The sequence below is a fragment of the Cygnus atratus genome, chromosome 11 (genome assembly GCF_013377495.2).
Source record: "Cygnus atratus isolate AKBS03 ecotype Queensland, Australia chromosome 11, CAtr_DNAZoo_HiC_assembly, whole genome shotgun sequence".
Taxonomy (NCBI): Eukaryota; Metazoa; Chordata; class Aves; order Anseriformes; family Anatidae; genus Cygnus; species Cygnus atratus.
Genome location: NC_066372.1, coordinates 5,623,412 through 5,636,149, shown reverse-complemented (window position 1 = coordinate 5,636,149; position 12,738 = coordinate 5,623,412). Strand labels below are relative to the sequence as shown.

The 12,738-nt window shown below is 37.2% G+C and overlaps 1 protein-coding gene across 2 annotated transcripts in view; it reads left to right on the top strand.

The window, feature by feature from the left end:
- MTMR10 (myotubularin related protein 10) overlaps positions 1-11,173 on the top strand; it is a 37,439-nt gene extending 26,266 nt beyond the window's left edge. For both annotated transcript variants that reach the window (XM_035553874.2, XM_050712970.1), the window contains 10 exons: positions 1,449-1,626; positions 2,089-2,176; positions 2,341-2,429; positions 3,281-3,411; positions 3,533-3,602; positions 3,794-3,864; positions 4,816-4,985; positions 6,353-6,523; positions 7,439-7,621; positions 8,156-11,173. In XM_035553874.2, coding sequence (XP_035409767.1) covers positions 1,449-1,626; positions 2,089-2,176; positions 2,341-2,429; positions 3,281-3,411; positions 3,533-3,602; positions 3,794-3,864; positions 4,816-4,985; positions 6,353-6,523; positions 7,439-7,621; positions 8,156-8,755 — 1,751 coding nt within the window. In that variant the 3' untranslated portion in view covers positions 8,756-11,173. The remainder of the gene's footprint in view (positions 1-1,448; positions 1,627-2,088; positions 2,177-2,340; positions 2,430-3,280; positions 3,412-3,532; positions 3,603-3,793; positions 3,865-4,815; positions 4,986-6,352; positions 6,524-7,438; positions 7,622-8,155) is intronic.
- The last annotated feature ends 1,565 nt before the right edge of the window (positions 11,174-12,738 follow it).

Here is a 12,738-nt window from a genome sequence, read left to right as displayed (position 1 = left end):
TACGGAAAAAAATCTAGGGGAAGAATTATGCAAGGTGGGTAAAAAATGTTGTTCCTCTGGAGCTGCAGGTCAGAATGGCAAAAGCTGGTTGTTCTGCTAGGCTGTAGTTGCTGGAGGAAAGAGCTTGAAATACTTTGGTGGTGGTTGTTACTGTTTTTAATTTAAGTTTCCACATAGTAAAGTGAACCATGGTGTTTGTTGCGTGGATCTCTGGCTTTGCCCTTACAATTCCAGCACTGTGTTTTATAACTCTGTATTCCTGATAGTCCTGATAAAGTAGAAGTTGAAGTACTGTCATTGTGCTTCTTGGGGAGTGTAATCAGCCTGCATTGCTCTGGTGTGTATGGACATCGTTTTTTCCCAGGATATGTTTGATAATTATATATCCTGCCATTAAACAGTAAAATTCTAACACTATCTTCTAGTAATGATATTTCTCTGGATACTAGGTACTTCAGTCTGAGTTCAGCATAGCTGTCTTCTGAACAATATAGAAAGTAGTCTGAGTACTGAAGTTGGTAGATATTAGAAAGCAGAAAATACACAGTCACTGAGATGACAGTAGAGCCCTAACCCTCTGTTCTGCTCTGTCTGGACAGAATTTACATCTTTATTTGCATCTTTACAACTCTTCCTAAAGATAGGAGCTTTCCTGTTGGAGATTACTGGGTTGAGTCCCAGTTTATTTCACCTTCATCTAAACATTTACTCCAAGTATCAAGAAACAAAATGCAATGTCCTTTGACACAGCTGACTGCCTCCTTGGCACCTAAAGAATGATCAACAAAGGGGATCTTCTGTATTACTGACAGAGCTTGTAATCTTCTTGGTCCCTAGCCACAAAATGGTAGGCCATTTTTTTTCCTGGATATAAATATACATGTGTATACACACACACACACACACATATATATATATAGCAGATACATTAGGAAATATACCTTATCAAACAGTCTTTGTCATCAAGTTATTTTCCTTTCCTTTCAAGTTATTTTCCTGGTCATCAGTTATTTTCCTTTCTGTTAATACAGCAGTAATTTATAAGGAAAGCTGTTGAAATTATGTACCATTTGTTTTACTTTACTCAGAAAATAGTTAATTAAAGGGTAGCTTATAAAGGTTAGATGTTTTTAAAACACTGGTAAGGGGCATGTTGAAGAGAGGAGTCCTGTGACTGAAGATAACACTTGTTCCTGAGCATTAGTATGTCCTGCTTTCTACAAAGCAGCACAACATACCAGCTTTACATTGCTTCTCTGTTGAAATTGCAGGAAAAAAGTACATTTGCATCTTCATGTATTGCCAAGCTGTTATTAAACCACAGATCTGTTTTAATACAAAAATAGGCAATGTCAGTCCTGATGCTAATGGCTCGCTCTTGTAATTAGGAATATTTTTCTTTCTTTCTTTCTTTTTTTAATGTGCATTAATGAATTTTCTTTTCCTAGCAAAGAAGGTGAACGGAATAGACCCAGGAGGTGGTGGTGGTGGCAGCATCGGCAGTGCCAGTGGTCAGCAGACACCTTTGTTTGAAACTTACTCTGATTGGGATAGAGAAATCAAAAGGACAGGTGCATCAGAGTGGAGAGTTTGTTCAGTCAACGAAGGTTATATGATATCTACTTGGTAAGTTTCTGCTATAATGCAAGTAAGCATAGAAGAAAACGACAATTTAACTGTCTTTTCCTGTCTTTTCTAACAAAGTCTCCATACTATCTGACTGCACACTTTAACTTCTAAATGTGCCACTCTCTGGAGAAGGTCCCCGGTTGGAAGATCTTGCAAGTGTTGTCTCTAGAGGAAATGTCATATTTTGTGAATGTATGGCCCCTGTTGCTTCCTGTATTCCAGCATTTGTTGTTTTCATGCTTTTGTACTTCCCTCTGAAACATGCACGTTTGTAAACAAATACATTTGAGCTGTACAGATGACATGTAAGAGATGTACAGGACAACCAGTTAGCACTGTGGTATTAGGGTTTGGTGCATTATAGTTTAACAGAGCTGGTAAGACAGCATTGCAACAAGAGAAAAGCTGATAAAATACTTAGGGAAAAGTAACCTTTTCTACTGTTATTTTTTCCCCAAGTCTCCCAGAATATTTTGTGGTCCCATCTTCCTTAGCAGATCAAGACCTTAAGCTATACTCCTACTCTTTTATTGGGAGACGAATGCCAGTAAGTACAGTTTTTATTCTGTTGCTGTTCTTAATCATCATACCATATTAATATTAAAGATATGTATGCCAATTAACACAGCTTTATGTGCAGCGTTAAGGAAAAAAAAAGGAATAACACAAACCTGCTTTTTTTGTTGTTGTTTTATGTTTTTCCCATATTAGGTATGGTCCTGGAATCATCCTAATGGGAGTGCCCTTGTAAGAATGGCCAACATTAAAGATGTATTGCAGCAAAGAAAAATTGATCAAAGGTAAACAGTTGAAGCTATTCTTTTATCAGACATGGTATAGAGTAAGTGGTGATTATGTGCAATATACAGCAGCATTTTGTAACTGAAAGGATAGTTAATGTTGCAGTGCAATACCTTTTGAGAAACTGTCCTCTGATTACAGTTGTAGCACAATTTCTGTTCAAGGTCCACTTCAGTTGGAATACTGAATAATTTTTCAAGTTTTAAGTGATGTTTATTATTTAGGTAGCTAGTCTTTCAGGTGACAGAATTTATTGATAAAAGGATTGGATGAGTATTGATGATAGTGTGTTAAAACTTATGTTCGTGGGGAATTCCTTACCTGCTTCAGAGAAACACAGGAAAATTATTTCTTTATGGCATTTACAGTTTTATAGATCTAGTGCCACAATATACACAGAGTCTTTTTGTAGACCTTGCATTGTGTGTGTTAGGCTGGTGCTACAAGTTTTATTTGAAACCCTGTCAGATTTCCTGGCTTTATATACTGCATATATGCTCTGTTTATTTAGCCCAGACAAATCTTTGTCAAAATTGTGGAAAATTAAAAATTGAATTGAGCTGTTTAACCTGTAACTCTGCCTGAGGTTTTCATTTCCCAGAAGCGTTCTGATGGTCCAGCCTTTCCATTTTTTGTTTTGTAACTTGCAGATATCAAAAATGTTTGAGCCACTAGCATTGCAGCAGGAGCAGTATTATCTTCTTAATGCTTTTTTTTTTTTTTGGAATGAAGGTGCATGTTCTATCTGTTTTTAGTGTTTTGCAGTTACAGACTTTGCAATGATTTGTGAAAGGCTCTTTCCCCTCTCCAATAATAAAGTGACTTTTTTAAATTATTTTTAACAACGTAGGATTTGTAATGCAATAACTCGAAGCCATCCTCTGAGAAGTGATGTTTTCAAATCTGATCTGGACAAGTGTCTTCCCAGCATCCAGGAAATCCAGGCGGCACATATCAAACTCAAACAGCTGTGTGTTAATGGTATGCTGAACTGTCCTTTCACGGCGGTTATTTTCTTGGAATACAACAATTCTAATGGATCTGGCTAACAGGCATAATTATTTGAAGTCATTTTGCAATGTTACTGCTTTCCTTGTTGCAGAGCCCTTTGAAGAAACAGAAGAGAAGTGGCTATCCTCACTGGAAAATACTCGCTGGTTAGAGTATATCAGGTTTGTACCATTGGTAGAGTGATGGTTCATGAGATGTGAAAAACTTCCACCGGTGTAAGTAAGCAGTGAATCAGTTGAATGATTTGCTATTTTAATTAATGAACTAGGTAAATATAGCTATGACTAATTTTTTTCTTCTATAGCATGAACCTATAATATTAATTGTTGTATCACTTTCTATTCCCACCCAGGTCATTTCTTAAGCATTCTGCTGAGCTTGTATATATGATGGAGTGTAAGCATGTTTCTGTAGTTCTACAAGGTAATACAACCATATAGCATGCAATAATTCTTTGCATTAATGACATAATGTAGATGAATAAATTTAGATAAAATCAACTGTAATTTCTATACATAACACCCATCCATTCTAAATATCTTAAGCATTTGAACAACTGAGAAAAAGATAATTATGTATCTTGCCTGTAGTATCATACCATAGCATCAAAGGACTGTTTCACTTTGAGTCTTTTTGTTTCTTTCTCTGGTAATGATACAATAGAGTCCAAACTTCAGGCTGAACTTTTGTACTGTCACGATTAGGCTAATATTCCTTGCATAAGCAATATCAGTTTTATTCAGAGATCCCATGTAGTAGCTGGTAGCATTTCACTAACATTGTTTGCTGTTGTATAAGAGCAAACATGTTAAAAAAAAAATACACTGAAAAACTTGCTGATACCTAGATCAGAAATTCTGTAACTTCTGTAATTTCAGCTCATATATGACGCTTTCCCCATATTGGCTCACTAGCTTGCCAAAAACTGCTTCAGGGAAGAAAACATGTTAAAACTTCTCCAGCAACATGATCGCCCTCCTTCTTAGCATATCTTGTAAATACCAGGCTTTCCAGTGGTTATTTCAGTTCTTTTATCAATGCATTGCTGTGCTAGATACTGCAGCAGGAATCTTTACTATAGAATGAGTCTTGGTTAGTTGTTTTTTTTTATTTTTATCTACCTTTTTGTGAGAACAATTACAGCAATGAAAAGCACGTTATAAAAGAAATTCAATTATATATTTGTTTAATTTTAAATTGTTTAAAAGGAATTCAAAACTAAATGCAGTTGCCACTTTTTGTTGAGATTCTGTATCTAGTGTGTGTATGTGTGTATGTGTATATATATATATATATACACATATATATATATATATATATATATATAAAAAAATACTGTATATATGTACATACATTTCTGTATGTTATTCACAGAGGAAGAGGGACGGGACCTGAGCTGTCTTGCTGCTTCTCTCATTCAAGTCATGCTGGATCCCTATTTTCGAACAATTGTTGGATTTCAAAGCTTGATACAGAAGGAATGGGTCATGGCAGGATACCAGTTTTTGGATAGGTGTAACCACTTAAAAAGATCTGACAAAGAGGTAAAGTTAATGGTAATTGTATGTGATAAAAGTATCTGGTCAATATCATCCTGAACATTTGTTCACACAGAAATCTTAAATTACAAATATTTTTCATACTTTCAAATCTCTGGAAGCTTATGTTAGAGAAAATGAGTCTTTGTCCAGGGTAAAGATAAATATTCTTTATCCATTGTAGCCATGTGAGAATCAATGACACACCAAGTGAAATTGGATGTTGCCGGGATTTTATGTTGCTGCAGTGTTACACATGAAAAGGTCAAACTATTGAAAATGTTAGCACACCCCATAGTTTAAATTAAAATCAAAGGCGTTTAGGTGTGTATTGGGAGGGGGCTATTTGTTGTTGTTGTTTTCTTTTCCAAGGGTATGTTTTCATCCCTGTTTTTTTGGAATGCCAAGTCATAGCAATATGCAGTATTTTTCAAAGTATTGAGCTGATAGAGAAGCACTGGAGCTTTATGAATTACGATGCACAGCTGCCAAACAGATTAATAGAGGGCAGCACAGTACTTGATTTTCAGTATTTCCAGGTAATTTTACGGTTGTTTGGGCTCCTCATTACAAAGGAGAGGCTTTTAATTGCAGTTGAAAAAATAGAGGGACCAAGGTTAGCAGTCTTTTTCAGGGACAAAGCCCAGGAGTAACAGAAAAACTATCTGTATCTCCAGAGAGTGGAGCCAACAGATGAACTGAGAACACACTGAGTGGTAAGCAGGAAAAATAAACAAAAGAAACTGAAGTATTAAGAGGGAAATAATGAGAAAGCAGACACCTTGACTCTAGGAAAAGGATATACAGAAGAATGAAACTGGCAAGAGGAAGTATTTTTAAAGTTTTGTATAAATTATAGTTTATACTTTTGCCATTCATGGGCCACCATGGAAATAGCAAGAAAGTGTATTGAGTAGTTAATGTGACTGAATCATAAGCTCAAAGTATTTCTAACAAGAAGGAAGTATAGACATTGTGAAGATAAGGCCAAGTAGTAAGGAAGGTTCATACAAGGACTAATCTGGAAATTATGAGGGACATACAAGATAACAGAAAGCATTTTTGCAGCTTTGTGAGTAAGAAAGAGAGCCCAGGAAAGAATTGATTGACTTCTTAAAGAGAAGAGGAAGCTGTGGAAAATTTAACATTGAGAAAGTCAATTGACATAGTTGCTTGTGGAAGTGGCTGAATAGGAATACAGAAGATTATAGTTGCATAAAATCATAAAAAATACAGTCCTCCAAACAGTCCACCCTGCTGAGGAATGTACCAGAGATATGGCTAAATACCCTGAGGGGAACACTAACTGCAAAGAAAATGGCATGACTTGGGAAAGGCTTTTACTAAATCTAATTCCCTGTTTCTTTTTCCAGTCCCCTTTGTTCTTGATGTTTCTTGACTGTGTTTGGCAGCTGCTAGAGCAATACCCAGCAGCCTTTGAGTTTTCTGAAATGTACTTGACCATATTGTACGACAGTGCACGTATCTCATTGTTTGGCACTTTCCTCTTCAATTGTCCACACCAACGAGTAAAGGAAAGCACTGTGAGTATCAAGTGTTACATCTACTTTTCAATTAACAGACTTCAGTTTGCTGTTCCGGAAACAACATCATCTAAACTAAATGGCATTCCTTTGTGTTTTTCAAAATGTATTTCAAAATACTCAGCTCCCCAGATTAATATGATCAGAACGTCCTTTCAGGTGAGCTTTGCATGCACAGTAACAGGATGTTCAAGAAAGCAGTCCATTGAATTTTTGTTTTTATTTTTTTCTAAAAAGCTTTGTTATTGTGCATTATTATTTGTACTCTAAGAAACAGATTTTTGTCTGGAATTGATAAAGCAGAATGACATGCAATAAACGGAATTTCACATTTCAGGCAAACTTTGAAGTCTCTTGACAGAATTGTTTAAACAGTTGAAAAAGCTGGAAAAGAATGTGTAAAGTCCATACAGTAATGCACAATGAAAGCTTATATCAAAATATTTAGTAAACTAACACCTGAATATATTTTTGAAAACTAGAGTTGATTAGAACTCTGTGTAGAAAACTTTTAGTGGCCGATACAAGTACAAATGAGCAAATTTTGTTAAGCAGCTTCCCATTAAAGTTGTAGGTAGCAACCTTACAAAGAAGCAGAGCACAGAGACCATTAATGTATTCTCAAAATAAAGAGTTTAGGGGTTTTAGAGTAAACAAACCAACAATTTAATATAATTGAAAAGTATTTTTGCGAAGTCAGCATTAATCCCGTGTCTCCATTGCACTAATAAAAAGGGTACAGCCGTTTTCTCCAGCAGCAGACTGTCTTGCTGCTTTGTTGCTTTCATTTGTAACCCCCTTAGATTATGTCTCTGCTCTTCCTCACCTGATAATTATTCACTGTTTTATAGCTTAAATTTATGAATAAGCTTATTTTGTTTGATTTGTATTATATTTGAGTGTTACTTCTTGCAGGAATTTGCCATAAGCAAAAACATTCAGCTGGGTGATGAGAAGGGCCTCAGATTTCCTTGTGTTTGGGACTGGTCTCTTCAGTTTACAAGCAGGGATCGCCTGCTCTTTCACAACCCCTTGTATATTGGGAAGAGCGCACCATGTGTACAAAATGGAGCAGTGAAAACCTTTAAACGCTCAAAGGTAACTATGGCGTTATCTGTCTGAATGGGCTGTTTCTGCTTAAATATATGATGTTAATGCTTAAAAACGTAGAGTTATGTGGTGTTTTACACCCTCACTTTAGCGATAGGAGTGTTCTCTTCACAGCCTAAAGAAAAATTACTAAAATGGATTTCTATAGATGCAAAGACTGCAATTGTTGAACCTTGCATTCCAGGGCATTCTCGGATATGCCTGAACTTGCTGCCGACAGCTCCGTTATTTCACCTGTGGAAAAGTGGTGACATGCCCCTTTCTTTTCCTTAGAGCTGTCAAATTTGTCAGTGAATACTGATTAATTCAATCATTCATTGCTCTAGAAAGTCTAGAAAACATAAGTATTTCTTCTTAAAGGCCTTAAGTAGCCACATTGTTTGGTCTGTGAGCCGTGCAGTGGTGACTCATGAGCGTACAACTGTTTAAATGTCACATCATTATCTGGATGAGGCATCATAGAAGCTCAGGGAAATCTGCTGTTGAAATGACCATAAAATCACCTGTATTTATTTTCTGCAGAAAAACTACAGCTCAACTTTGCGAGGTGTCCCCCCTGCGTTAAAAAATGGAATCATCAGTGACCAGGAGTTCCTTCCAAGAAGAAACTCTCTGATACTAAAACTGAAACCAGACTTTCTACAGCAAACAGAGAGTCAGAGTAACAGTATGGAACAGTACTTCAGAGACTGGTTTACGAAGCCTGTTGATTTGCACGGTGTAATTTTACCCCATATCTCTGGAACACAAATAAAACTCTGGAAACTGTGCTACTTCCGCTGGGTTCCTGAGGCCCAGATTAATCATGGTGGCTTCATCACTGCTTTCCATAAAGTTTCTTTGCTGGCAGATGAAGTGGACATGTTAAACCGGAACCTCCGACAGTACAAAAGCAACTCTTCTTTGCAGGGTAACTGCTCAGAACTGGATCAAAGCAGAATGTACTTCAGAGCAAATGGTTTAAACGACACCACTGGGGCCCCAGACTTTCTCTCCTCCTCTTTCCCATTTTCACCTGTAGGGAACCTGTGCAGACGGAGCATTCTGGGAACACCTTTAAGTAAATTTTTAAGTGGTGCCAAAATCTGGCTATCCACTGAGACGCTTGCAAACGAAGATTAAGATGATGTGATGATTTAAAGGCTTGGGGAGAACATAGCATATCATTTTGTCTTTTCTAATTTAACACTGCTAAATGCAGCATTGAAAGCTGTAATAATTTTATATACAAAAATTTCGTAAGTTTTGCACAAATATTTAAAAGCAAAGTGAGTCGTGCTTCAAATCGCACAATTTTGTCTTCAGTAGTTCTCATCTACATGTCTTGTTTGGTTTCTGGTTCCTAATTCATTCTATATTTTTGGGGTTTGGCTCACTATATACGATTGAGCATTTGTAATGAATGCTAATGCTAATTGAAAGGCTTGGTGTAGTCATTATTGAGGGTTGTTTGAAATACCTGTTGTCCCAGATAGTGACTGGAGTGACTTTGTGTCAAACAGACTGACAAATCAAAGTAGTTAGATGCAGCGGACACAAACTGACAACTGAAATGTGGGAACAAACTACTTCATCACAATTCCTTTTCAGGAAGAATATGTACAAACATACATGTGTACTAATGTTCTGTGACTTGATCACCCTACATACGTGCATCCATGGGGGGAGCGTTCTCTTTTCTTTCTCTCCCCAAAACACATCCATTAACAACCAGTCAGATTTGTGCTCTTTGTCATGAGCTTGACTTTAGGCTATAGGAATCAACTTCAGGACAATGCACTGTTAACCTTAAAACATTTACTGTACATATGGTATCATAGTAGCTTTAGAAGTGCCTTTAATCGGGAGGAAACAGTAGCAGGATTTACTCTGATGCAGCTACCCATCCATCCACCCCTGGCCTTTCTACAGTCGACTGTTCCGCTAAGTTCTGGTTCCATCCTCTGCCTTTCCCTCCCCATTTCTGGAATAACAGAAGGCTGGCTTAGGAGACAGTAGTTTTTTTTTTTTCCTCTCAAAGTTTAAGCTCATTTTTGAGTTTCAGAAGAGCCTCATTTTTTTCTTTAAGCACCAGAAATACTCACCATTATATCCCTGCACAGGTCTGGATCCCCGCCAACCCCTCTCATCGCTCTGTTTCAGGATGAAGTAGCTTTCAGCAGAATTCATACTTAAGCCATGCAGGGTTCCAGAAATGAGGCTGTGCTCTTAGTGGCTAAATCAACAAGGGGTGCTGTTGCTGTTGTCACTTATAAACAGAGCTGGAAGAAGAGTGGTTAGCAGTGCCTTCTTTTTTTATGTACTCCTAGCACATGCAGACAGTGCAATGGACAAGCACAGCTTGAGGGAATTAAATCCAACAGCCTCCCTCTGCCTAATGCAGGAGCTTCCTCACTGCTTTTAAACCTTTTAAATGCCACTCACTGTCAGATGCTGTGTGAAAAAAACCTCAAGTTTCTTAGGGAGAAAAATGAGAGAGTGAAGTGCCCTGGGGTGGAGGGGGATAGTGGTGTGTCATTCTCACAGGTTAAGGCATTGGTGGAGAACAAGAGAATGCTTCTGTTGAGTACCTTCTCTTAACAGTGAGTCTTCCTTTTATACTAACTGATTTCTGTGTAAAATGCAAAAGCTGTTAAACTGATGCTGAGCCTCTCTTCAGGCACAAACTTGCAAGTTAAGGCTCTGAAGGCCTTGTATGAAGCTGTTCTCAGTTGTTATGAAAAAAAAGGGTTATGATGTTCATACCCAGTATATTTTAGTGAAAAAAAAAAGGCAGGGGAATAGGATTTGGAGCTGTTCATTTGTCTGTAAAACCAAACACTGGTCCTCAGCACAGCCTGTATCACAATAATAAGGGTTTTGGATGTCTAAGATTGCTCATGTATTACAACTGCCAACTTTGTGCTAGAAATTCTGGTGCATACAGGACCGTATTTTCTGCAGGCTGAAAATTATCCAAACTGCAAAACTGTTGAACACTGGGTATGCTGCGTTCTCACACTGTGTTTGGTCTGGTGGGGATAGGTGGGCAGTTTCATTTTAAAGGCTAGCTGATATAAGAGAGGAGAAAGAAAAGACTTCCTTTTTTTAACTAACCAAATCCCCCAAAACCTGTTGTTATGCAAAGAAGCGGGGTGTGTGTGTGTGCATGCATGTGCACACATGCATGTTATGACATAATGCCAGATTGTTTCTGGTCAACTGGTTGTGAGGAAAAAATGTGTATTCACCTCAATTGCCTAATTATGCTGCAAGATGGTTTGAGCATGTTATATGGTCCACAAACTAGTTCTGTTTATTTACGAGCTTGTTGGAGCAGTCAACTAACCTGTTCAATTCATTATTCAAATGTTTGTGTTAGTTTGCTTTTGTAGTTTTTTTTTAAACTAGCTTACTGCTTTCCCTGGCCTGATACTTGACTTCAACCTGTGTGCTTAGTGTATTTTGGTACCAGTTCTTCCTCTGTTAAATTACAGTTTAAAATATGCTTTTTTTTTTTCCTTAAAGGTAAAACTTTGTTTGGTTTAAAGGTACCAAAAATGTGTAAATAAATTACTCCACACAGGCAGCTGGTGGAATAAAAAAAAAAAATAACGTTAAGCTAGTACCCTTTAGGGAAAAATGGGTACTATATTTAAACAGGATTGACTTCTTTGTAAGGAGATTTCAGAAATTTTTACATTTCAGTTCTAAGATGTGTACAGATGCTGCAGATGGTTTTTGTACTTTATATTATATATATATAGCATGGGGGGGGGAGCATTAAAAATAATATGCATTTAAAATAAAACCTTTCTAAATGCCTATTTGCCAAACAGACTTGAAAAGTAATTTCACGAAGTTCAAAAAGGGGAGTTAGGCAGGCGAAGGCTGGGATGGTGATAAGCATGGGGAAGGAGCGGTGGGGACTCCCTTAATACATGGCTAAGGGGGCGCAGGGAGGAAGGCGGCCGATCCATGTGTCCCAAAAAATACAGACAAGGTTCTGCTTCCTTGTGTTTGCATGGGCCTTGCCCATGAACAAACTACTGTGTGTGTGTGCGCGCATGCATGCCTGTGAATGCTGTTTCTTCCCCTTAAGTTAAACAGATTTTGTTTTGTTTTACTTCTTAAACACAGGTACTAGAAGTTAATTTTAAAGTATTTCCCACTCTACACAGTTGCCTTATTGTCAGTAGGGACTGCTCTATATGTCTTTAATAGCTTTCAGAAGCATTTTTTGGGGTGTGAGTACTTATCTTTAACTTCTGTGTACAAAATACTGACATACAAGTGTATATATGTGTGTGTATATATGTACACGTTTTCAAATTATAATTCTGTTCACCGTTTCAACATACTAAACTGTTAATGCCATTTTGATGCTACCAGAATAGAAAAACTACCAAGAAGCTCATCTTTTTTGTCTGTTTCTAAAAAATAATAATAATAATAATATGTGCACTATTTTGGCTGTTACTGGCTGTTATAATCATGATTTTTTTTTGTTGTAACTACACTGTAAACCATGCAGGGGGGAAATACGAAATGCTGTTTGATATGGTTAACGTGTACCTCCAGTATCACTAATTACTGCCAGGTAGAGGTTACTACAGACTTAGTAATCATGGTGGTACAACTTTATTCCCCATTTACTGCCATGTATCAAAGAAATTCCTTTCATTCCTGAAATGCATTGAAAAGTGTGTGTTTGTGTGTATACAGATACCCAGGCCTGCACATGTGTTTAATGTGCACCTGCCTGCAATACCACTTTGCTATTAACTGCCTTGTATTTTTAATGAAGATGTAGCAAGTGGGGCAAAGGTTTTGGCTTACTCTCAGACAGAAAGAAACATTAAAACCAAAAAATTTCTAACCAACAGTTAAGCAAAGGATGAGATCTTAAATTTGCCTCCACCATAAGAGACAGAAATCTGTACCTCAAATTGCTCTAGGCAGTAGGTTTCTAATGCTGTTGCTGTGATGGCTTAGAGTTCACTATTTCAACTGAAACTAAAACCTTTGTGCCTGATAATGATTTATTGAGTAAAGTAGCAGTGCCAGGAAGATTATAAAATCCTGATGCTGAATTGTGAATGTGAAGTAAATTAGACTAAATAAAA